The sequence below is a fragment of the Ovis aries genome, chromosome 8 (genome assembly GCF_016772045.2).
Source record: "Ovis aries strain OAR_USU_Benz2616 breed Rambouillet chromosome 8, ARS-UI_Ramb_v3.0, whole genome shotgun sequence".
NCBI classification, from domain to species: domain Eukaryota; kingdom Metazoa; phylum Chordata; class Mammalia; order Artiodactyla; family Bovidae; genus Ovis; species Ovis aries.
Window position 1 is genome coordinate 83,097,569 of NC_056061.1, and position 24,190 is coordinate 83,121,758.

Consider the following 24,190-nt stretch of genomic DNA (forward strand, 5'->3'; position numbering starts at 1 on the left):
TGATTTTTCTGGTGGGTTTCTATGAACTGAGGGAGAGGAGGCAACATATCAGTAAAGAATGAACATGTTTACTTTGAAATAAGGAAGGCAATTTATTGTAGTGAGATAATATTGAAGTTTTACATACGACCGCCCCAAAGCGTATGAAGTAATTTCCTCCATACTATCGGAGAAGATACCATTGAACTACAAAGAAACTCAAAGTGCTTGACATCAGTTAATGATGCATAATATAATGCATTTTCACTAACTTACCCAAATTTCAAATTAGACAGTTAAGGGACACATAGAAGTATTTTTCATGCATTGTTAACAACAACCTTTTTTTTTTTTTTTAAACTGGAGTTTATAATGCCCTTTGATAACTCCAAACACTGAACTCTATTCCTTGCAGTCTGTTCCTTCCATCCTACTGAGGTGATTAGTTATCACAAAGCGGCTTATTAGAGGAAACTCCTAACAGAGACAGACGTTTTCTCCTAAATGGAGTTTGTGGAAAATAAGAAACTTGGCATGCCGTTTGAGGCAATGCCAAAAACAGAAAACATTATTTTTAGACACTAACCACTTAAAAAAAAAACAAAGCCCTCCAGGAGGCCAAGAACAGCAATGCAGTTTGGCGCAAGCTCACAAACATATATACACATGCATCTGCGTACGTGTGCCCAATGCCTTGTCTAGGATGCGTTTTTTACATGTGCTACACGTTGTACAAATCAGGCGCACAGAGTGCTGGTGTGCAGTTGTGTGGCTGTCCTCCCGGAGGAGGTCTCAAACACAACTTGCCAGAGGAGCTTATTCACGACTTTTCGGAAAACAAGAGTCTAAAGGCAGTTCCCATTGTGTACAGAGGGGCCGCGCTAGATGTAGGATTCCTTAGCGAACCGGAGCTGCTCGGCGTCAAACACGGGCTGGCTACACCGCCGGGCCAGGACGGCCTGCCTGCCCTTCTGCTGCGTCTCGGACGCGGTTCTCAGCCGCTGCAGCTCGGATGTCCTGGGGACCGTCACCTGTCCTGCCGCGTCCCTAGGAGCGCAGTCCGGCAGGCTCTGCCTCCAGGTCTCGGTCCCTGGCCCCCGTCGGAGCCCGTCCAGGGGCTCCGGCCCGCGGATGTTTCTCGAGTCCCCGTGGGGGTGGGCAGGGAGGGGAGGCAGCAGCCCCGCGTCCAGGCTCAGCACGCGGGCCCTTAGGCTGCCCACCGTCTGGCCCCCGCGGGAGGCGAGCTCCAGCGCCTGGAGCCGCACGGCCTCCTCGTAAGAGGGGGGGCGGCCGGGGTGCCTCTGATCCACCAGCCGGAACACATCCTCCACCGAGAGGGTGTAGGCTCCCGAGTTAAAGCCCAGCGCGGCTTGGCCGAGGGCGTCCGACAGGCTTTCCTGGACGATCCGGCCGGCGAGCTGGCTTTCTTTCCTGGAACCTCGCTTCTCCTGGTCTTGGGGGCAGCCCTTGGACTTCGCGGCTCCAAAGCTGCGCGTTTTGGTCAGCACTCTTTGGTGAGAGGCGAAGGAGAATGACATGGAGTGTTTTTTAATTTCTCTGTTGGGCTTGCTTTTCTCAGCCTTGGTGAAAGACTGGTGTCTGGTGAAGAAGTTTCTCTGGGGGCTGGAAGGAGAGGCCAGGGGCGAGCTGTCGGAGAAAGCGTCCAGGGAGCCACTGGAGGCGGCTTTGGGGACCCGTGCGCACGGTGACACTGAGCCCTGAGTCGGGCTCTGCTCCCCCAGGTCCCGGGGCCTCTGGGCCCCGCCTTCGGCTGCAGGAAACACCTCCTCGGGAAACGGGTCCTCGGCTTCCTCGCCGGCAAAGCGGGAGGCTGCCTGGGCCACGGCGGTGAAGTCGTCCTGGCTTCGCGTGAGTTTCGGGTTTGCTCTTCTGCCCTCGAGGCACTCCGGGGAGGATGCAGCGCTGGGGTCCGAGTACCTCCGCTCAGGTTGCCCGAGGAAGCCCTTCAGCCTGGCCGTGGTGCTGACCACGGGCTCCCAAGGGCGCAGCGGGGCTTTGGGTTCCACGCCGCCAGCAGCCACTTCCGGGGGCCCTGGGGGCTGCGCGATCGGGGAGCCCGCAGGCTCCACGTCGTGGTCAGGGTCGTTGCTGTCGTAGGCTGAGTCGTTCTGCAGGGTCGACATGTCTGGGGGAAGGTAAGGGACAGCTGAGGTTTTGTTCAGTTCCTTCTAGAAATTCACTTTAGCACCGTCCACCCTACTAACATCAAGTATGGCACTAGGGAATTCGGTGAAGCTAAGCTGATTTGGGGCTTGTTATGAAAGACAACTGGCCACATTCAAGTCTTGTTTCTTTCCATGTCTACTATTTTGAGGTGGAGAAGATAAGTAGGAAAATGAAGAGAGAGAGGTTGAGAGAGAGAGCAAAAAAATGAGAAAAGAGAGAAAACAGCGCTCCTCTGAAAATTTATTGATCTTAGATTTAAAAGCTGATCCTCTGGATGGCTCTTTTCATTGGATCCATCCCCATTTTGGTGGTTCAGACTGTAAAGAACCTGTCTGCAAGGCAGGAGAACTGGGTTCGATTCCTGGGTTGGGAAGATCCCCTGGAGAAGGGAATGGTTACCCACTCCAGTATTCTTGCCTGGAGAATTCCATGAACAGAGGAGCCTGGCAGGCTACAGTCAATGGGGTTGCAAAGAGTTGGACAGGACTGAGCAATTAACACTTTCACTTTCATCTCTATTTAAACAGACCCACATTAGACCCATATTCCATTGTGTGGAAACAAAAGTTTCTTACCCCAATCCTCTAGCCAAAGATTCCTCTGTAAAAGGAGCAGTTCTTCATGATTTAGACTAAGAAGGGGAAGGCGCCAGGCTGCAGCCTGAGGAAATAGTGCAGGAAAATTCAAGAGAAAAGTTTCCCTGCTTGATGACTTCCCTACAGACCTGTGTCTACTCTGATCTGGTGATGTGTGTTGCTAACTTCTTCAGATACCAGGGGTGCTGTACGTTACTGGGCTGGATTTGTAGCCAGGCATGAACTTGACCCCACAGTCAGAGTCAACTGAGAACACATTCCATACCTGAACTGTCCGTGTGTTCCAGGGAGTCATCAGAAGCAATTCTGGAATGTGCTGGAAAGTCTTCCCCAAATATTTCAAAGCAGTTATCGATGAGGAATTCCACCAGTGTCTTAACCTGTGAGGAGAAGTTAATTGCTTGTCAGCTTAATGACATCTTTATTTATTTTTAATGGAAGAAGTTTACCAAGGGGGACACAGGGAGGGTCAGCAGTTAGGGAGGTGCCAAAATGGGCTTCCCTGGTGGCTCAGGTGGTAAGGAATCTGCCTGCAATGCAGGAGACCTGGGTTCGATCCCTGGGTTGGGAACATCCCCTGGAGAAGAGAATGGCTACCCACTCCAGTGTTCTTGCCTGGAGAATTCCATGGACAGAGGAGCCTGGTGGGCTAGTCCATGGGGTCAAAAAGAGGCAGACACGACTGAGCAACCAACATTTTCACTTTCAAAATCAACATACCAGATGTTTACTGGGTCTGAAAGGAGCATTCAGAAAATTGGTAACAATCACCTTTGTGAAAATCATTTTTAAGATTATGCCTTTTAACTTTGTGAATTTAAAAAATGTATTACTTTAAAGTAACCAAAATGTTCATTAAAGGAGTTGCCCTGATTGGTAGCTGAACTGATAGAGTGTGATGCACAAAAAGAGCAAAGTGAAAGGGCCTTTCCATTCTGGAAACCGCGGTGGAGACAGGCATCACTGTCCCCTGTCTCGTAGGATGATGACCTGGCTTTACCGGGTCTCATCCAGTGGATGCACCTGAGAGGGTGGACCTGGGGCCACAGCAGACCTCACTGCTTGGCTCTGACAAGCAGATGTCGAGTTTCTCAGAAATAGCCGGGCACAAACCTTATCGTTCAGGTCTCTCCGGGCTTCCAGCGATAGACTGTGCTCGTTTTCCGGGCTCAGCACGTTGGGCCCAATGCAGATGGCGAGATTGCTGGCGTCCATCCGGTTGACCTCGGAGTTCTTGCTGATCACGTGCAGCACGGAGACCAGGTGCTTGAGCAGCAGGTGGTTGGGCCGCGGGAGCTTATCTGCAACCCTGGGATGGAGGTGGGGAAAGCTGGTTTTAGGGGAGGTTCATGGCCTATCTGGCTTGAGGGGAGCAAGCTGAAAGTTGCTGCCTGACCCAGGCTTCCTTTAAAATGAGGAAGGTCTGTTTTCACAAGAAATATTGTGAAACGCTCATTCAGTTACTTGCAGTGGCAACTGACAAGGAATGAATCAGTGAATCACAAGAGCTTGAAGCCCTATAAAACTGGCCTCTATGATCCTGACACCAGTAACACAGCCATTTACTCTACACAGATCTTAGATGATGAATCATTAACTCCTGCAGTAAACTTTAATACATTTTGAAAATCATTTTGTTGAGAAACCATTTAGCCATATAGAACGTCTTCCTGCTTCTAATACCACAAGACTGGTTTTTCTAAAGAATACAATCATTTGCCTTTTTTTGAACTGTGTTCATCAAATGAAGAAGACACATTTTTTATACCATTCTGAGAAAGCTTTATGAAGAATAAATCAGTTTAGAAGAGCGTGTTCATAAAAATAATGAGGACAGCACTAAAAGGGCAACATTGGTACAATGACTAATAAATTAGAATTGTAAAGCCTCATATTTTCAAAAAAAGAAATGGTGGTTCTAACATAAGGATCATTTGTTTCTCATAAGATACTGTTAAGAAAGACCTTTGTGTCTATAAGCAGAAGTTTATTGTGGTAATCTCAGGATTCTTATTTTGGGACAGACACACTAATGCCTTCAGTTCAATAAATATGTCATTGATAATACTTAGCCATGTGAGACAATTATCATATATAGACACACTTTCATAGGATTTGGCAAAAGTGCTGATATTGTGAAGTTAGGTGTGTAACATTTTCTAGGCACTAACAGGTCACACTTTCATTTCTATATGGTATTGTTTCTGCTGCTGTTGGAATTTATTTTTATAGAGTTTTCATTTTGGTTGATTATAAGAATATGAAATAAATACACTATGGAATTTTGTCAACAAACAAGCCCTTGCAGACTGTTTACTAAGGGATGTTTTATGGGAGAATTGTTGCTTTGCATGAAATCAGTGTGGACAGGTGAAGAAGATCCCAAGTTCCTACATGTGGCTGGTTAGCCTGCTCCGAGGCTTTCATCTGTGAGTTTATTTCATACCTTCTTGAACTACTTGTATTTTTAGACTCCCCACCTGTTGGGATTTGTGAGTACTGAAGTTCACTTTCTACCTTTTGACAGAGGTGCCTCCTTTCATTTGGCTAAAAAAACAACTACTTTTTAAACATTTCCAGGATACCTTTAGATTTGTATTCTAGGAGTAGGTGAGTGATTCCACTCGAACTCCTTCAGTGTTGCAACATACATGAAACACTCTGACAGTTGGATGAGGAACCCCTGGGCGGAGACTGCATGGGTGACTTACTGTTTCAGGGCCTCTATCCGGTCCTCCTCGCTCTGCTTGGCCAGGGCTCCCATCCACTCTTCAAACAGGTCACAGGACAGGAGCTTCAGCGGAATACTTCTGAGGAAGTCCTGGAGGGAGGAAGGGGACCGTTCATGTTACATAACACACTGCCATCCTAACTTCCGTCTCATTGGTCCCCTCTCAGGAGTCTGTGCCCTTCCTGCCTGCATCCAATGAGCCTGAAGTCTCCCCCCAGCTTGTCTCTCAGCAACTTTCCTAACAACGGGCATGGTTAAGGCCACTAGCCAAGGGGCCACCAGACTCAGGGGAACAGACTTGGCTGTGGGACAGTCCAAGCGCCTGTTCTCAGATAAATTTGGGAAGAAGTACAACACTTCTTGGTTGGAATCTGGGATCACAGAAACAGAGATGCTGATACAAATAAATGAAGGCTTCACTAAAACAGTTCAACTCCATGATCAGTTGCCTTTGCTGTGTGGGGCGAAGAGCCCGTTTCTCATTCCCTGAGAGTCAGTGTGTCAGAGCCCATCAGCTTGTTGTTTGGCACAGGTGCTGGGGACCCACCTTGAGGACCACCGCCAGGAGGTGCACAGGGAGGCTTCTCAGGTCCACCACGTTTCCGGAGCTGAGCTCCTCCTTCAGCTCTTTGCGGGCTTTCTCATTGGCTGCTTTCCTGAATATTCCTTCAGTGGAAGGGCCTTTCAGGCATAGAATAGTGAGAATATCCTAAAGGGAAGGGGTATAGAAATAGGAAATTGTTACCCGTGGTTTGAAGACACACGTTGCTGCTACCAATAGAGGAAAAATCTGTATTTCGGTAGGAGAAAGAATTTAAATAGTGGACATGAACAGTAGCTAACTTTACCTGCTATACAATACCCTCTCCATAAAAGTTAGTTCTCCAGGATACTAAGACAGTCTTAACAAGAGTTTCCTTTCAGTCCAGTTGCTTTCAACCATCTCTCGACCCTGCCGTTTTTCTAAGAGCAGGTACATTGGGAGAGCTGGAATTTGCACAGCCTAAAATGATTTTGGGCCTTCCTCCTCTCAAGTCATTCCATGTAAACACTGGATGTCTGATCACAAACTCCATGAATCTGTTGGTTTTTCAGAAGCTACACATTTTCAGCCTTCTTCACTCCATTAAGTCAGAAGGATGGAGGGACCATTGACCTGAGCTCATTGGCAAATACAACTAATTTCTATAATGTAAGCCATCATGTGTCCTCCTGACTGCATTCTTAGGTGGGAACACCATTTCCAAACGTGGAGAAAAAACTGAAAACCCCACCCCAACAAGTTTAGCATGAGAAAGCCACTCAGGTTTCCCGAGGACTTTTCACAGAAAACTGAAGTAGGTTCTGGGTGAACGTGTGCCTACCTGAATGGGTCCCGGGAGCGTGTTGTCACTGCAGATGGCTGACAAGGGCTGATCGAAAAGGGATGTCTTCAATTCTGGCTCCGAAGCTGCAGAAACATCTGATGAAGAAGAAAGCCTTCTCATGAGAAAGAGCCAGTTAGACACCTTCTTTCTCTTCTTGATTTCTACGGCCAAGCAAACAAGGGAAGGAGAAATTAGATTAACATACTGATAAGCAAGGAAGGATCCACCTAAGACAACAGATACTGTCATTTATGGTTTGCCATGTGGGAGAAACAGTTTCGAAAAACTCAGGAAGCAAAGGGTGTGAACCTTAATCTAGAAAAATCAACCCAGAAAACAACCACATTGTTACCAGGGCAACCAGCCCCTCAACAGCAACACCAAGGTTCCTCAAAGTCTCCACCTTTCCTGTTTTTTACTCTTTACCAGCTGTTTGCTATAGAAAATGAGCAAAGCTTAACTAGGCAGGTCATAAACAACCATCTTAACATATTGACCTTAATAACCACGGTGGCTAGTTGGTGGCTATTTCTGATGTGAAAGAGATTATTTTAATTCCTTCCCTGACTAGTGAAGAAAACGAAACTTACAGGAAGTGACTTGCTCAAAACCATTTTGAAGGCTCTAGGCTGGGCGGGCTGTTAAACCTCAGCGGTCGCGCTAGCACCCACCACTAGAGGGAGCTAGTCCGCCTGCAGTCAGCTGCAGGGTTTTCCCTGTGGACGTGTTAGGCAAGAGCAGGGAGGTTAGAACCTAGACCTGGCAATTGGAAATGCTCAGGAAAAAATTTCCAGGATAATCTGTCCTTGCAAAATCCTGAAGATGTCTGCACAATGGGTATAACCACTCATGAGTTTACTTCTTTCTCTGTTTTCCTCTCTCTCCTTTTTTTTTTTCCTAATTAAAAAAAAAAAGCTATACTTTCTAAATGCATTAGCACATGGTTCTATACTTTTCATACAGGCCAGTGAAGAGGATGGATAGAGAATTGGCTTGTCCTTACAGTTCAAGAGAACTGGGTCAGGGTTACATTACTACCCAATGAATTGTAGGAAAAATTGACTGAACGGCGGATTCTTTGGGATTTAAGACAGCAACAGTTGCTTTGTGTGCTCTTAGAATCATTCTCCATTAGAGGAGGGTGAGAGTGGAAACGTATGCACACTTTAATTGTCAGAACAGAGTGGCCAGGAGATCTGTAACCCCACGAAGACCCCTCTGGATGGGGAGACGTTGACTTGGGGAGGATCTTTTCCTCAGAGCACTTGCTGTCTAGTGAGCTGGAGCCTTCCTGCCATGCCAGGGTTAATGTTCTGTGGTCTTTAAGAGAACACTTCGGAAAAAAAATTCCTAGTAAAGCACTGTGGTTTGGCAAACCAAGAACACTGGTTGTTAGCATTTACATAAAAGATCAGTGTGTTTTCAAAACTCACCAATTAGCTGGCAGATATTATCTTCACTCTCACATGATGCCAACAGAGGATGTTCCTTGATACCCTAAAAATATATTTAATTAAAATTAATGATTGAAGAAATCGGCCTAGTCTTTCCCCACAAAATATATTCACCAATTTATTCATATCAACAGTTAGTAGTCCATTAATTTTTTTCAGAGTCAATATTACTATCTTGCTTATCATGACGCAAGATCTCAATTAATATTAGTGTTTACTACAACTTATCATGTTGATTTTCTATTCTGATAACTAAACAACATGCATGATATTCAATTAAAACAAAGTTTTCTATCTCACAGTGCAGATAAAAAGTTTGAAAAACAGCTTTCTTACCTCTGATTGACATTCAATTAATGTCTCCATATCACAGGCATTTAGTGTTTTTGACTACAAGAGAAAAGAAGTCGAATTAGGTAAACATCTTTGACCCTCGCCGTGAGAAAGTCCGAGGCAGCAGTGTAAGAGGGGCACATACGGCATGACAGCTGCTTGTCAGCTTCATTGGAGTTCGGGCTGACGGTCCGGTGATGAATTTTGCTCCTGGGTGGCCTTGGCTTTGTCTACGAAAAATCATTCGGGAAAGAGTGAGGAGGAAATACGGAACGCAATGGCCAGTTTCAGCCCCACTCTGCCAAAACACAAAGTCTGAAACTACTAGTTAGAAAAGTGTTCATTTAAAGTCAGTTATGTGTTACCAGATGTCTTAAAACATGCTGTGCTATTAAACACAGCATCTGAACACACTACTTTCTAAAAGCTTTAAGCCTGACATCTTCATCACGCCAAACTTTGCTTCTCATTTATTAAGTTCCCATCAGGAGATAATCTGAGTAACAGCTAGCATGACAACTAACATTTTGGGAGGAGAGTTCACTATGTGCCAGGGCACTGTGTTAAGGGCTCTGCGCAGATTGTCTCATGTAACCTGAAAAGGGAAAACAATGGATCCCCAGGACGCTGCTTATGGCAGACATAAAACAAAGATAATGTACAGAATTCCTAGAGCCCCCGAAGTGCTGGCTTCCCATGAAAGCAAAGCTGTCTGAGTTTACTCTTCATAACACTATGTGAAACCCATTTTTGTTGGATACGATCTCAAAGCCCAGTGACCCCGCCAGGCAGCTGCGTGTCAGGCCGATTTATGGTACTTACCCTCGGAGGGCCTCCAGCCAGACTTCTTTTACCTCCCGTGAACTGTGGAAAATTGGAAAAATAACATGACACTCTGCTCCTACTAATCCAGTGTGAGCGAGGAGACTGAATGGCTCTAACTTCACGTGTTCTGCATTATAAGGGAGAAGGGGCGGGCAGGTGGAAATGTTACTGAGACCGGAAAGAGCATCATGGGCTGTGGCCTGGGCCAGACACTGCAGAGCTCTCACTTCCTCATTTCTTTTAGGGCAGCTCTGGTTCTTTTTTTTTCTTCTTCAACTTCAAAGTCCAACATCTGTAAACCACTGAGAGTGGAAAAGATGACATACGGCCATAGGTGAAGGCTCTGATTCATCTCACAGGTGGGATGTGTGAATAAGAAATTGTGTTATTCTGTACGTAAACATCGTCATATTTTCTAAAGTGATCATTTCAGGTGCCCTTTATTTTGATATCCTGTTTGGGTGTGGTCTCCCCACCCATCCACGGTCTCCTCTGTACATTGATAAGCACCCTCTAGCTGTGGGATGTGGTCCCTCCAAGAAAGTCAAGACATGCTGCCTCTTTTGAAACGCAGTCATCATCCAAAGTCAGGTCAGTTTCCTTTAGGATTATGACGAGTCCACCAGAGCAGGCTGTCTACATGTTAACCTCTTCCTTAACTCAGTACTTAAGTCATAGTCAGATCAGCTCTAATCCTGATGTGGGAGGAAAATGATCTCCTTTGATTGGACATTTGAAAGTAGAAAGGAGATGGTGAATTTCATTTGTGGATCCGACCTTCTGGATGAAAGAGAATCTCTGGTCTTTCCTGTGGCTTAGGCTATATATGAAGTGACTCAAATACCCTGGCACCAGAATGGATACATACAGTGTGACGCATTTTCACACAGTGGAGTCCTACAGAGTCCTGAGAATGAATAGTCGACAACTACGCTCAATGACATGACTGGGTTTCAGAAAATAATGTTGAGTGAAAGAGGCCAGACGCAAAAGAGTGTGCCTTGCACGCAGAGCCCCAGCATAGCAAAAGTAATCTGTGTCATTAGAAGCCAGCATGGCATTTCTGTAGGGCTGGGTAGTGACTCTGAGCGGGTCAGAGAGGGTCCATCTCTTGACTCCAAGGAGGGTTCCACCTCTTGATCTGGTTGTTGTGGTTGTTCAGTTGCTAAGTCATGTCTGACTCTTTGCAACTCTATGGACTGTAGCCCGCCAGGCTCCTCTGACCTGGAAATTCTGGCAAGAAGAGTGGAATGGGTTGCCATGCCCTCCTCTAAGAGATCTTCCTGATTGAGGGATTGAACCCGTGTCTCTTACGTCTCCTGCATTGTCAGGAAGGTTCTTTACCACTAGCACCACCTGCTGCTGCTGCCAAATCGATTCAGTCGTGTCCGACTCTTAGGGATCCCATGGACTGTAGCCCCCCAGGCTCCTCTGTTCATGGAATTTCCCAGGCAAGAATGCTGGAGTGGGTTGCCATTTCCTTCTCCAGGGGTTCTTCCCAACTTAAGGATCAAACCTGCGTCTCTTATGTCTCCTGCATTGGCAGGGGGGTCCTTTACCACTAGCGCCCCCTGGGGCGCACCCGGGAAGCCCCGATCTCCAGGAGTTTGCTCAAATTCTATTAAGTCAGTGATGCTATCTAACCATCTGTTGCCCCCTTCTCCTCCTGCCCTCAATCTTCCCCAGCATCAGGGTCTTATTTCCAATGAGCTGGCTCTTCGCATCAGGTGGCCAAGGTATTAGAGTGTCAGCTTCAGCATCAGTCCTTCCAATTCAAGACTGATTTCTTTTAGGATTGACTGGTTTGGTCTCTCTGCAGTCCAAGGGACTCTCAAGAGTCTTCTCCAACACCACAGTTCAAAAGAATAAATTCTCTGGTGCTCATTCTTCTTTATGGGCCAACTCTCACATGTACATGTCTACTAGGAAAATTGTACCTTTGACTATACAGACAAAGTGATGTCTCTGCTTTTAAAGATGCTGTCTAGGTTGGTCATAGCTTTCCTTCCAAGGAGCAAGCATCTTTTAATTTCATGGCTGCAGTCAGGATCCGCAGTGATTTTGGAGCCAAGAAAATAAAATCTGTCACTGCATCCACTTTTCCCCCTTCTATTTGCCATGAACGGGATGCCATGATCTTAGTTTTTTGAATACTGAGTTTTTAGCCAGCTTTTCACTCTCTTTCACCCTCATCAAGAGACTCTTCAGTTCCTCTTCATTTTCTGCCATTAGACTGGTATCATCTGCATTGTCTGAGGTTCTTGATATTTTTCGTGGCAATCTTGATTCCAGCCAGTGATTCATTCAGCCTGGCATTTTGCATTATGTACTTTGAGTATAAGTTAAGAAGGGTGAAAATATACAGCCTTGATGTAATCCTTTCCCAATTTTGAACCAGGCAGTCAGTGTTTCAAGTCTGGATCTAACTGTTGCTTCTTGACCTGCATACAGGTTTCTCAGCAGACAGGTAAGGTGGTCTGGTATTCCCAGCTCTTTAAGAATTTTCCACAATTTGTTGTGATCTATACAGTCAAGGCTTTAGGCGAGTCAATGAAGCAGAAACAGATGTTTTTCGACAACTCCTCATTTCTCCATGATCCAATGAAAGTTGGGAATTTGATCTCTGGTTCTTCTGCCTTTTCGAAACCCAGCTTGTGCATCTCGAAGTTCTTGGTTCACATACTACTGAAGCCTAACTTGAAGGATTTTGAGCATAACCTTGCTAACATGTGAAATAAGCACAATTGTCTGGTATTTGTAACATTCTTTGGCATTGCCCTTCTTTGGGATTAGAATGAAAACTGACGTTCTCCAGTCCTGTGGCCACTGCTGAGTTTTCCAGATTTGCTGGCATGTTGAGTGCCGCACTTTAACAGCATCATCTTTTAGGACTGAAGCTGGCGCTGCTAGTCTTAAGTGTACATTTCTGTATGTTTGTTACTCTTCAACAAAAAGTTGACAAATACCTAAACTTAATTCATTATTAGCACCTGAAATTCTCAGCCTTTTTCATATGGATAGTACTATTGTCTTTATACTGAAAGGAGGTCATGACGAGGCACACTTTGAGAAGCTGAAGCACAGAGCTGTTAAAATTTGCCCCCTAACTCGGTGTCTCGGGGGGTGACCTCAGGATGGAGTTGGTGTCTAGGTTTCCAGCTGGAGGCACCCTCTCTTAAAACTGCCAGGGTTCACGCAGCCCTCCTACCACGACTGCAGATGCTACTGTTCTCTCAGCATCCCTTTCCCCTTAGAAAACTCTGGAATGAACTCACTGATTTCAATTTACTGCTACGAAAAAGGGCATTATGGTGGCTCCGTGGTAAAGAATCTGCCTGCCAATGCAGGAGATACAACAGTCATGGGTCTGAACCCTGGGTCGGGAAGATCTCCTGGAGGAGGAGGAAATGACAATCCACTCCGGTATTCTTGCCTGGAAAATTCCATGGACAGAGGAGCCTGGTGGGGGGGCTACGGTCCATGGGGTCACAAGGAGTCCGACACAATGAAGCACAGCACAGGATGCTATCCTATCCTCGAGTCAGGAAGTGGCAGGTACTCAATTAATAATTTCTGTATAAATACATTTACTTTTGAAGTAGTCACATAGAGTATTACTACTATATATATGTGTGTGTTTTATGAATTTTTCATTGGATACTTTTTAAAGTTATTCTAAGAAACTTCATGTTGGCACTGCTCTTACAACCAAACTATCCAGCCTCAACTGACATATTTCCTTTTTTTTTTTTTTAAAATGAAGACCATATTTTTTTCCTCATCTTTACAGCTGTTATGTTATGCCCTTTGCCCCACATTCTACCAGTGATTTAAAACCTTTTTTTTTCCTCTTGCCATGGGATTATATATATATATATTTTTTTTTGGCTGCACTGCACAGCATGTGGGATTTTAGTTCCTTGACCAGGGATCAAATGCAGGCCCTCAGCAGTGGAAGCGCAGATTCTTAACCATTAGACCACCAGGGAAGTCCTCATATTCAGAAGCAGATGAATCTAGAATCCGGATATATAAAATTAAAAAAAAAAGCATTTTTAAAGTTGGTTGCTCTAGTGAGAGATGGGTGAGGGAATCGTGGACCCACATTTTGCCTTTTCTGACAAGCCCAAGCTGGGGCTCAAAAACTTATGTTATTAGAGGTTCTCAAAGTGTGTTCAGGGACCCCTGGAGCCCTTTCAGCAGAGTCCACAAAGTCAAACTATTTTGTAACAGTGATATGGGATGTTTTGATAGCTATGGGAATGCCGGCTTGCATTTTCCTGTGTTTTAAATTTTTCTCAGTTTTCATTTATCCTAAGATACGTATGGGTAGATATAACTTACATAAATCAGAGAGCTTTAGAGTTGTCAATAATTTTGTAAAGTTTTCCTGAGACCAACAGAGTTTGAGAACAGCCAATATCCATCATATCTTTCCATGTGAGAAAATTCCACATACGTGTCTTGTTTCCCTGTTATCCTCACTCTGCTGCTGCTAAGTCGCTTCAGTCGTGTCCGACTCTGTGTGACCCCATAGCCGGCAGCCCACCAGGCTCCCCCATCTCTGGGATTCTCCAGGCAAGAACACTGGAGTGGGCTGCCATTTCCTTCTCCAATGCATGAAAGTGAAAAGTGAAAGTGAAGTCGCTCAGTCGTGTCACCAGGCTCCTCCTCCATGGGATTTTCCAGGCAAGAGTGCTGCAGTGGGGTGCCATTGCCTTTTCCATAGCCATTTTCAAACGCAAATCCTTGCCAAGGTGCGCTGTCCGATGGTCCATCGCTCCTCATTGCGTGTTTTCTGTTAGCGGCTCGACAAGTCTTGGAGGGAGGACGGGATTCTCTCCTGCTCGCTTTCATCCGCAGCACTGTGATTCCCCACGTTTCCCACGGTGCCTCTGTGTTGGTAGCTGCCCCAGGGTGGTCCTCACCCCTTCCCTCCACTTCCGAGTCTTGTGTCCCTTATGGTGGTCACTTCACTACACTTACTCGCAGTTCTCCTAATGACACAAATGTCCTATAGATAAACTCTAAACTCAGCCATCGACATATGAAAAATGAGGAAGCTGGATGTAAGAGAAGTGCTGTTTCTCTTTGGATGTGTCATTTAAAACTTTGTGAATTTTTAAATGAAATTTGATTGTTGCTGGGGGGTTATATATATGTTTTCATGTAGAGGATCATGTCTTTATTATGAATTAGCGAATCTATTATTATAAGAAACACATATGAGCATGTCCATTACGTGTTTCAGTAACAACTCTTTTGAAAAAACAGAATGTGTTTGTTAATTATGTTGTGATAACTTTGGGCCTTTTTAAAAGGAAGAAAATGCTTAAAATGCAAATACTATAAATTATATTCAATTCTGTTTTCTCCTTCTTCTCCACTTTTTTCCTCTTCTTTTGGAGACTGAATTATGGGACTAGACACGGATATTTACTGACCCTGAATCAGAGTTTTAAGTGAGCAATGAATTTAACGTTCTGCTCATATCCCGATGTTTTTATGTTTGCAGCACCCCCTCCAAATTGCCTCTTTGACACTGTTCTTGAGGTCTTCTCTTTCTGAGGGCATTCCTACTCCTGAGGAAGCCATTCCCTGATTCAGCAGAAGGCTCCTGGCTATGTCAGAGTGAAACCTGTCCCCTCTCCTGTAAACCTTCCCTGTTTTAAATCCCATTCTCTCCTGGGATATAGGGGCTTCCAGCTTCTTCTATTCAACCCTTGCTGCCCCCACGCCTTCCACCCCCAAAACAGACCAAGACCCTTCTCAGTAGGCAACGTTCTTGCATGACATCCATCATCAGCTCTGCATTCTAACAGTTCAAGGCTAAAGGGAGGGCTGGTGAGATGCTTACTGAACACCTACTACGTTCACTGTATTGTCCCAGGCATTTTCAGACACTTCATCTGACATCATCTTTAGAACAACACCGAGCAGTCACCCCCCCATCTTACAGCTGAGTCACTTGGGGCTCCTTGTGTCAGTTCATTTACCCAAGTTCACTCTGTTGAACCTGGGTCTCTGGATACTAAGGCCAGTAGTCTTTCCATGATTTCCCTTAAGGACAATCCTTCAAGGGCTTCATTTATCAGTGGAAACGAGATGCCTAGACCCAGTATACCGATATAGACCAGGCGAATTCAGGTGCATCCCTATGGGGAGCGCTTACCTAGCAGACAGAGTCAGATTTAGGATGTTGTCCTGAAACTTCAAAATCTCCTTCCGTCAGTTTCATTAGTAATAATCAATTGAATACAATTTGAGGGGCTTCCCTCATAGCTCAGTTGGTAAATAACCTGCCTTCAATGCAGGAGACCTAGGTTTGATTCCTGGATTGGGAAGACCCCTTGGAGAAGGAAATGACAACCCACTCCAGTATTCTTGCCTGGAAAATCCCATGGACAGAGGAGCCTGGCAGGCTACAGTACATGGGATCGAAAGAGTCGGACACAGCTTAGCGGCTAAACCACCAGAATACAGTTTACATCATCTTAAAAAATAATGCATAGCACCAAAGGCTCAGTGACCTACAGAAACAGTTCCATAGACAGATTAGCATTTTTCATTTGTCTATAATTCTTCCATCAGCCAACAACATCCTATTTTAGTGAAGTTAGTAGTAAGTATGTCAAAAGAAGGGGCTTCCCAAGTGGCGCAGTGGTAAGGAATCCATCTGCCAATTCAGGAGACTTAAGAGATGCAGGTTTGATTCCTGAATCAGGAAAATTCCCTGGAGTAGGAAATGGCAATCTGCTCCCGTATTCTTGTCTGGAGAATCCCATGGACAGAGGAGCCTGGCGGACTACAGTCCATGGGGTTGCAAAGAGTCGGACACCACTGAGCACACACACTCCCACATGTCAAAAGAAGAGAGAGTTAGAGCCCTGGCAATTGCAAGTAGTAATATCTTTTGGCTCTTCTTATGGACTGGACGGTTGATGGAGAGCCAAGTGGGAAGGGCCATTTTCCATGCCCTTGGAAGAGTCTGACGGTCATCATCCAAACAACAGGTAAGTTTTGTAACTGATGGAAAGCTGCATCAGCAGGTGGTCCTGGTGGTGACGGAGGAGATGACCACCTCACCCACCGTGAGTGCTGCCCCTCTCGACACGTGGCTCCCACTGTGGAAACCAAGTAGGAAGGGCCAGGTCCTACACCACTGATTCTGAAAACCTCAGAGTACGTTTGACTGCGGCTTCTCTGGACAAGAGTTGAAACATCTGTGAATACACTGTGAAATTTGGAAGGGCTTCCCTTGTGGCTCAGCTGGTAAAGAATCCACCTGCAATGTGGGAGACCTGAGTTTGATCCCTGGGTTGGGAAGATCCCCTGTAGGAGGAAAAGGCTACCCACGCTCGTATTCTGGCCTGGAGAATACCATGGACTGTATAGTCCATGGAGTAGCAAAGAGTTGGACACCACTGAGCGACTTTCACTTCACTGTCAAAAAACAACCAAAAGAGAAAAGATCATTTTCACTCTCTCCATAGTCTTATAATTTCTTTCAGAAAGCATGTTCTTACCCTGCATGGCAAGAGTTGGAAAGGAACTTAACACGGAACATGTTAAGTCAGAACATGGAAGGAACTTAAACGGCTTTTGCTAGAAAGCAGAAATAGACAGGGAGGCCTGGCGTGCTGCAGTCCATGGGGTCGCAAAGAGTCAGATATGACTGAGTGACTGAACAACAACAAGAAATAGGCAAGACAGGCAGGCAGGTTGAAGAAACACATAAAGATGATCCTCGTATTAGGATGTTTATTGCTTAGCTCACGGTCACAAACGATTTTTTTCTCCCAAGAACTTGTTCTGTTTTTACTGGGCCAAGTGTCTAAAGGCAATACACTTCGTGATGGAGTCGAGCTGAGTGCGTATTTTTGGGTGTTACCGAGAGCACTCAGGTTTCTTCCTGCTGCTCCAGGCTGACTCTTGATACCCTTTCATAAAGGCTGTTACCACTCCCGTCCTGACAGCTGTGACCAAGACTTACGAGTCATTCACCCCATATTTTCCAGAGGGGCTGGGCAGTGTTACCCATCTTGCCATGGAAACGACCACTTGAGAACCAGTCTTTCCATTCTAAGCTCCCCAACCTGTCATGTTTTAGCCACAGAATCTTGTTATTCCCTAGAAAGTACACTACACTTTTAGTCCCTTGGACAGCAAGGAGATCAACTCTGAATGTTCATTGGAAGGACTGATGTGGAAGCTGAAGCTCCAATACTTTGGTCACTTACGACTTACTGGAAAAGATCCTGATGCTGGAAAAGACCGAAGGCAAAAGGAGAAGGGGGCGGCAGAGGATGAGATGGTTGGATGGCATCACCGACTCAACGGACATGAGTTTGAGCAAACTCCAGGAGACAGTGAAGCACAGGGAAGCCTGGCGTGCTGCAGTCCGTGGGGTCGCAGAGTCGGACACGACTGAACGGCTGAACAGCAGCAACGGTGCGGTCCTCCTGCCCCCCTGAGGTGAAGCTCTCCCCTCCCTGGAAGGCTGCTCACCACAGCCTAGTGGAAGCCTCTCGTTCCCTTCCTCTGAGTCCAGCTCAAGCCCCGTCTCCCTAAGATGCATCCCACAGACCCTTGCAGAAGGGATCAAGCTTCCTTCCCTGGTTCTGCAGGTGATCACCCTGCATCTCCAGAAACCAGGGGCCAACCTCCGCCTTCTGTCAAGTGCCCTGAACAGTGCATGGTACAGAGCAGGCGTTTATACACTTCTATTACCTCCCACAACAAAATTCTGTTACTACGTGAAAGCAATTAAATCTTGCTCTATGTTTATTGGGGTTGAAAGGTGTTACTCGGCCTCTTTCTCCTCTGTTGTGAAGCGACAGTGACAGGGCAGTGCTTAATGCTTAAGACCTTAAGGATGTCTGCTCCTGGCAGGTCTGGCCGTCATGACTGGCAGGCTGACGTTGACACCGGCTCTTTAGAATTAGGCCGGCAGACTTTCTGGTTTTGGCTGAGGTAAGGAGGCCTCACCTGAGACAGGTTTGAGACAGCAGGGCTCAGCGCCTGGGTGCTGACTGTGTCAGTGAACTTGGAGGGCACAGTCACGACTGTCTCATCACCTCCCACCCTCCACCGACCGAAGCCTCACTTCTCTGGGGGCAGGAAATCCTGCGATGTTTCCTCTCAGATCCTCTGACTTCCCCTGCCCCGGAGCCATCTAGTCAAGGCTATGGTTTTTCCAGGAGTCATGTATGGATGTGAGAGTTGAACTATAAAGAAAGCTGAGCGCCAAAGAATTGAACTGTGGTGTTGGAGAAGACTCTTGAGAGTCCCTTGGACTGCAAGGAGATCCAACCAGTCCATCCTAAAGGAGATCAGTCTTGAATATTCATTGGAAGGACTCATGCTGAAGCTGAAACTCCAATACTTTGACCATCTGATGTGCAGAACTGACCCATTGGAAAAGACCCTGATGCTGGGAAGGATTAAAGGCAGGAGGAGAAGGGGACGACAGAGGATGAGATGGCTGGATGGCATCACTGACTCAATGAACGTGAGTTTGAGTGAACTCCGGGAGTTGGTGATGGACAGGGAGGCCTGGCATGCTGCAGTCCATGGGGTCGCAAAGAGTCGGACACGACTGAGCAACTGAACTGAACTGGCCCTGGAGATCAGGTTCCATTCTGTGCAGCTGAGGAGGACCAGAGCGCGGTGGAGTCAGCTATGGTCCAAGACTTTTCCTCTCTCTGCTGTGAACTCTCCACTGTCCTGAGTCCTCCAGCCAGCCTGGGCTCAGGTCTCACCTTTAAGTGAGGGCATGGGATTCTCTGACCTGCAGAGCACTCGGCTATGCTAAATTCCTTTTTCGTTAGATGACTGTGGTTGTAGTGAACTAACAGTAAAACTCCTTGCCTGCCTCTCCTCTAAGAAACATCCATGGATGTCTGTCGGTGCATGGATGGGGTGGGGAGAGACGTCCCACCCTCTCCCAGCCCAGGGCTCATGGAGGGTGCTCGGGACCGAGGCTAGGTGGGGGTTTAGGCTGGGGCAGAGGAAATCCAGCCCACATCCTTTAGGGTCATTCTTCTTCCTGGTAGGAAAAGGGCTGTCCTCCAGCCAAACTTTAACTTTCCTACGGCTCGACAGTTACCTGAATATCCCCGAGGTTTGCTGGGCCACAGCGTCCCTAACATTGCAGGTATCATTGTTTCTTGCAGAATGATTTGCTGTGTCCACAAAACGCCTGCATTTTTGTGGTGGATACATATATATTTTAAATCTGCCTCCCAGATCTTTGTGATAATATATCTTTGTATTGGAATACAAAATTGTCTCAGCATAAAATAACATTTGAGGAACTCAGTGTTTTCAGAAAGCTGGCTTGAAAAATAAGAAAGGCTAGGACAAAATGTTCTTTTTAAACTGCCTTCCCCACTTATTGAGGTCACGATAAAGAATTAGAAATAAACTATCTTGAGATTAGGAGATTAGAATCTGTGAATTGCTGATGATATAACCACCTCCATGCCATAGTCAATGCAACGCTCCAACTTACTTGCATAGATCAGTTTAAGAACTAAAGAAACCTCCATGATCGTATTTTGGCCCCCAAAACTGCACAAAGAAAACACGATGTCAAAAAAGGATAAGTTGGGAACTCTGAGCATCTTTTAACTACAGCGTAATTCAGCAGATTTTTTGAAGAAAAACAGAAAATTATGACAGTTGAGGTTCTTTGTTAGCAGTCTACAAAATTCATGTGCAGCATTTGTTAAAAAAAAAAAATCCGAACTAAAAAAGTAGTAACTGTGGAAAAATGTTTAGTTAGCCTGTTTCCAAAATACTTTTTAAAGAGATATTTCTTCTAATTTTCTTTGATTTTTAAAAAAAAAAAACTCAATGCTTTTTTTCATTTGTCATGTGAAAAAAATTATCCAGGGTTTTTACCTCCTTGCTTAAATTTTTAAAAAGAAAAGTATTTGTCACTTTGAATCTGTGTGGTCCTTTTCTCAGACACTATGCCTTATTTGGTGTCTCCTGAGAAAGTCTCCTGGGAAAGGCCTCTGAAGGTGGTGTCAGCTCCCGGGGCTGGGGGTTCAGGATGCTGTGGCCGTAGGTAGGGCAGTGTGGTCGAAGCTCCCACAAGAGGCAGGGGTTTCTATGTGAGCCCCAACCTAGCCTGAGCAGGGCTGTCAGTGACGAGGGCTCTGTGATTGAAGGATGGCTTGGTCTCCCCGTTTCCAGGTTCAGCCACCGACCACCCGTTAGTGGCCAGGACCATGAGTGCCTTTTTTCCCTGGGTGATGGGAGCCTCTCGGATGCTCCTGTCCAGACTGGTTCTGATTTAGCTCTCGGGATGTTGCTCAGATGGAGTAGGAAATGGGAATGCACTCCAGTATTCTTGCCTGGGAAATCCCAAGGACAGAGAAGCCTGGTGGGCTACAGGATGTGGGGTCACAAAGAGTCGGACACGACTCAGTGACTAAACAGCGAGAGCCTTTGGGCAGAGGGGTCAAGATGAATCCATGATGATTCTGGTAAGCCTGATAACCTTCCTTAGAGGAAGGGGGATAAGAAAATGGATCGAAAGAATAAGAACAAATTTACACTAAGCTATGGGAGAGTGTGTGGTCACCAGTACACACCACTGATATTCTTAATTGCTTAGCTCTCCCCTTCCGGGAGTGGATAAACTGAACCAGGGCCCTGCTGTGTTCTTTGTAGCCCGTGACTCCTGGGTTTTTCCTACAGATAAAAGAATCACAAGGTTTTGCCTCCTGCCTTTGGGCCATAAAACATACAGAATGTTAATAACCACATATTTTTTAAAAACTGTTCTTGTGTCTGTCCTAAATTTTATATATGTTGATGGCAAAACTGAGCCCAAATGCCATTTCTCTGAGATGTATCTTTTGTGAGAAGTTCAGTAAATCTCAAAAAGCAACGTTTTCCGCCCCCCAAAATTTGCCAAATAGTGTTGCTCAAATTTGAGCACTTATCAGCATCACCTGGTGTGTGTTAGTCAGTCATGTCCGACTCTTTGTGATCCCATGGACTGTAGCCTGCCAGGAATTCTCCAGGCAAGAATACTGTAATGGATTGCCATTTCCTTCTCCATGGGTTGCCACGGCCTGGTCCGGAGGTTCTTCCCAGCCCAGGGATCGAACCCAGGTCTCCCGCATTGCAGGCTGATTCTTTACTGTCTGAGCCACCGGGGAAGCCCAAGAATACTGGAGTGGGTAGCCTATCCCTTCTCCAGGGGATCCTCCTGACCCAGGAATCAAACCAGGGTCTCCTGCATTGCAGGCAGATTCTTTATCAGCTGAGGTACCAGGGAAGCCCAGCATCACCTGGAGGACACATTAAAACCCTGACCGTGGGCCTTGAACCTAGCTCCTCTGACTCAGCAGCTCTGGGGAAAGGCCCAGGAACTATACATCCCCCAGCAGTCCCAGACTGGGCTGCAGACCATTCTTGGGAAGCCTCCGAGAGAAGTGCCAGAAAAAGTAGATGTATTTACTCCTGCATCCTGGGCACTGGGGTGGTTTACGTAGCGACATCTTTATAATCACTGGGCTATTCCACAATCCCAGCACTTTGCTGGCTTGCAAGCATTTGTCTTGCCCCTGAAATGAGCCTGCAGGTCCTTACAGGAGAGAAATTCATTCTGATACCCTGAGACAGTCCCCGGGGGGCCCAGTAGGAAGTTCACAAATGTTCATCTGTAAGAATGAGAAAAATGACAGCTTCCCCAGTCAGAAGTGACACTTCTGCTTTATCAGATAGCGAATGCATCTCAGATCCTGGTTGCTATGCTTGATGCTGTTTTTCCAGAATAGACTTTGGGACAGGGGCTACTCCAAAGGAACTGTGCAACCTCTCGTGTCCAGAATAATCCCAAGAACCTTTAATAGACCGCCAGAGAGATAACAACCACTCTTGATTCACTTAGAAAATCAAATGAAAACAGAAGCTTTGCTGATTTTACTTTTTTTTTTTTTTCTTCACAAAAATGTGGTAATCCACCTGTTGGTGACTCACTTCCAGTGGCCCTGGGTTAAGGAAACCAAATGGACCACAAGTTACATTGGCTCGTTCTGAACCGTGAAGTCGGCTGTTTGCCCACAGGGTGTCTGTTCCTCATTAGGAGGGCTGGGCTATCTACAGACGCCCTTCTGCAAATTCCTAAACACTTGAAGGAGAGCTTCCTTTACTGCCATCTACCACAACATGCTGTGTGTGCGTGTGTGTGTGTGTGTAAAACATTGTCCTTTCTCTTACACATCACAAATGACCAGGTAGATAGAATACATAAATGTTGAATCTTTCTTGCCATACAAGAAAAGCTAGTTTCAAGTTTAAGCTGCAGTCCTTTGTACACTTAGCTGCACACTAGAATCCCTTGGGGGAGCTTTTAAAAATCCCCAATACCAAAGCCATTTCTTATACCAACCAGTGAAACTGTCATTTCTGAAGATGGGATCCAGACATCGGTATTAAAAAAAAAAAAATTCTACAGAGAATTGCAATAGGCAGCCAAACTTGAGGTCCAGAGATCTTAGCAACAGCTTTCGGGGTAAACTGATCTGTTAATTCTACACCTGGATCCTTTTCTGCAATTCCAGCCCTGGACGAGCTTCGAAGCAGCAGGTGTGCTCCTGGGCAGGGTGGGAGGCTGGGTCCGTTTCCCGTCTCAGAACACCAGTCCCGGAGAACCACTGTCCTGACCCACTCTCTTCTGCTCACAGAGGGAGGGAGCTGGGGTGACTTAGGATCTGCTGCAATCTTGCGGTTGATCAAAAGTGGCCACGAATTCTGTACAGCTGCTCCCAGCAAGCGATGGCATCTACTTCCCCACCCCCTGAAGCTGAGCTGCTCTCACGACTTGCTCTGCCCTGTAGGGTGTGACAAAAGGGATGTCATGTGCATTCTGAAGCCTGGGTCTGCAGTTGCCCAGAAGCTCCAGCTTTTGGTCTCCTGCATGCAGCTCTGAGATGGCCGTGTGGGCAGCCACGCTCGCTTTCTGGAGGATGAAAGGCTGCGTGGAGGAGCGGCCAGGTGCCCTGCCCAGCCAGCACCCACTCGCAGACCGCAGGGACTCTCCGGCTGAAGGGTGTCATCTGAGTGAGGACACGTGAAACCAGCAGAGGAGCTCCAGCCAATAGTCAGGAAAATCAGAAACTGCTGTTGTGTAAGAGACTGTGTTTTGGGGTGGTTGTTACTCAGGAATAGAAGACTGAGACCAAAAGGGACTCCAGGAACTGTACTCGTGACTTCTGCACAAGGGCCATGAGGCCAGCTCTGCGTTGCACTGCCAGTGCTGATTTTAAAAAGCACTGATTTAACCTCTTTCTCAGTGGGAGTCTTCATTTGAAAGCAGCTTCATGACCTATTGGGACTTATTTGGCAGCTCCTGCAATGCAGGCAATGTAAGGAGACACGGGTTCGATCCCTGGGTCGGGAAGATCCCCTGGAGAAGGAAATGGCAACCCACTCCAATATTCTTGCCTGGAGAATCCCATGGACAGAGGAGCCTGGCAGGCTACAGTCCATGGGGATGCCAAAGAGTCGACATGACTTAGTGACTACATAACAACGATGAACACGAACTATTGATATGGTATTTCTCACACTGAGTGTGATGCATTTTTCATGATGACAACATTTAAAGCAGACTGTAGAGATGTAAAATAAAAATCAACCAGTGAAGGATGCTAAAAAAAAAACACACCAGTATCCACGGATGCAAATTATATATCA

At 46.3% G+C, this 24,190-nt stretch overlaps 1 protein-coding gene across 1 annotated transcript; it reads right to left on the reverse strand.

Annotated features, from left to right (window-relative positions):
- Positions 1-67: 67 nt before the first annotated feature.
- On the reverse strand, positions 68-9,580 carry TAGAP (T cell activation RhoGTPase activating protein). The gene is made up of 10 exons (XM_004011434.5): positions 9,470-9,580; positions 8,793-8,877; positions 8,651-8,704; positions 8,294-8,357; positions 6,858-7,021; positions 6,041-6,202; positions 5,474-5,583; positions 3,876-4,071; positions 3,028-3,142; positions 68-2,125 (listed from the first exon to the last, which is right to left on the reverse strand). Exons 2-10 carry the CDS (start codon positions 8,817-8,819, stop codon positions 861-863), a joined length of 2,157 nt encoding a protein of 718 aa, XP_004011483.4. The 5' UTR covers positions 8,820-8,877; positions 9,470-9,580; the 3' UTR covers positions 68-860.
- Between the last annotated feature and the right edge of the window lie 14,610 nt (positions 9,581-24,190).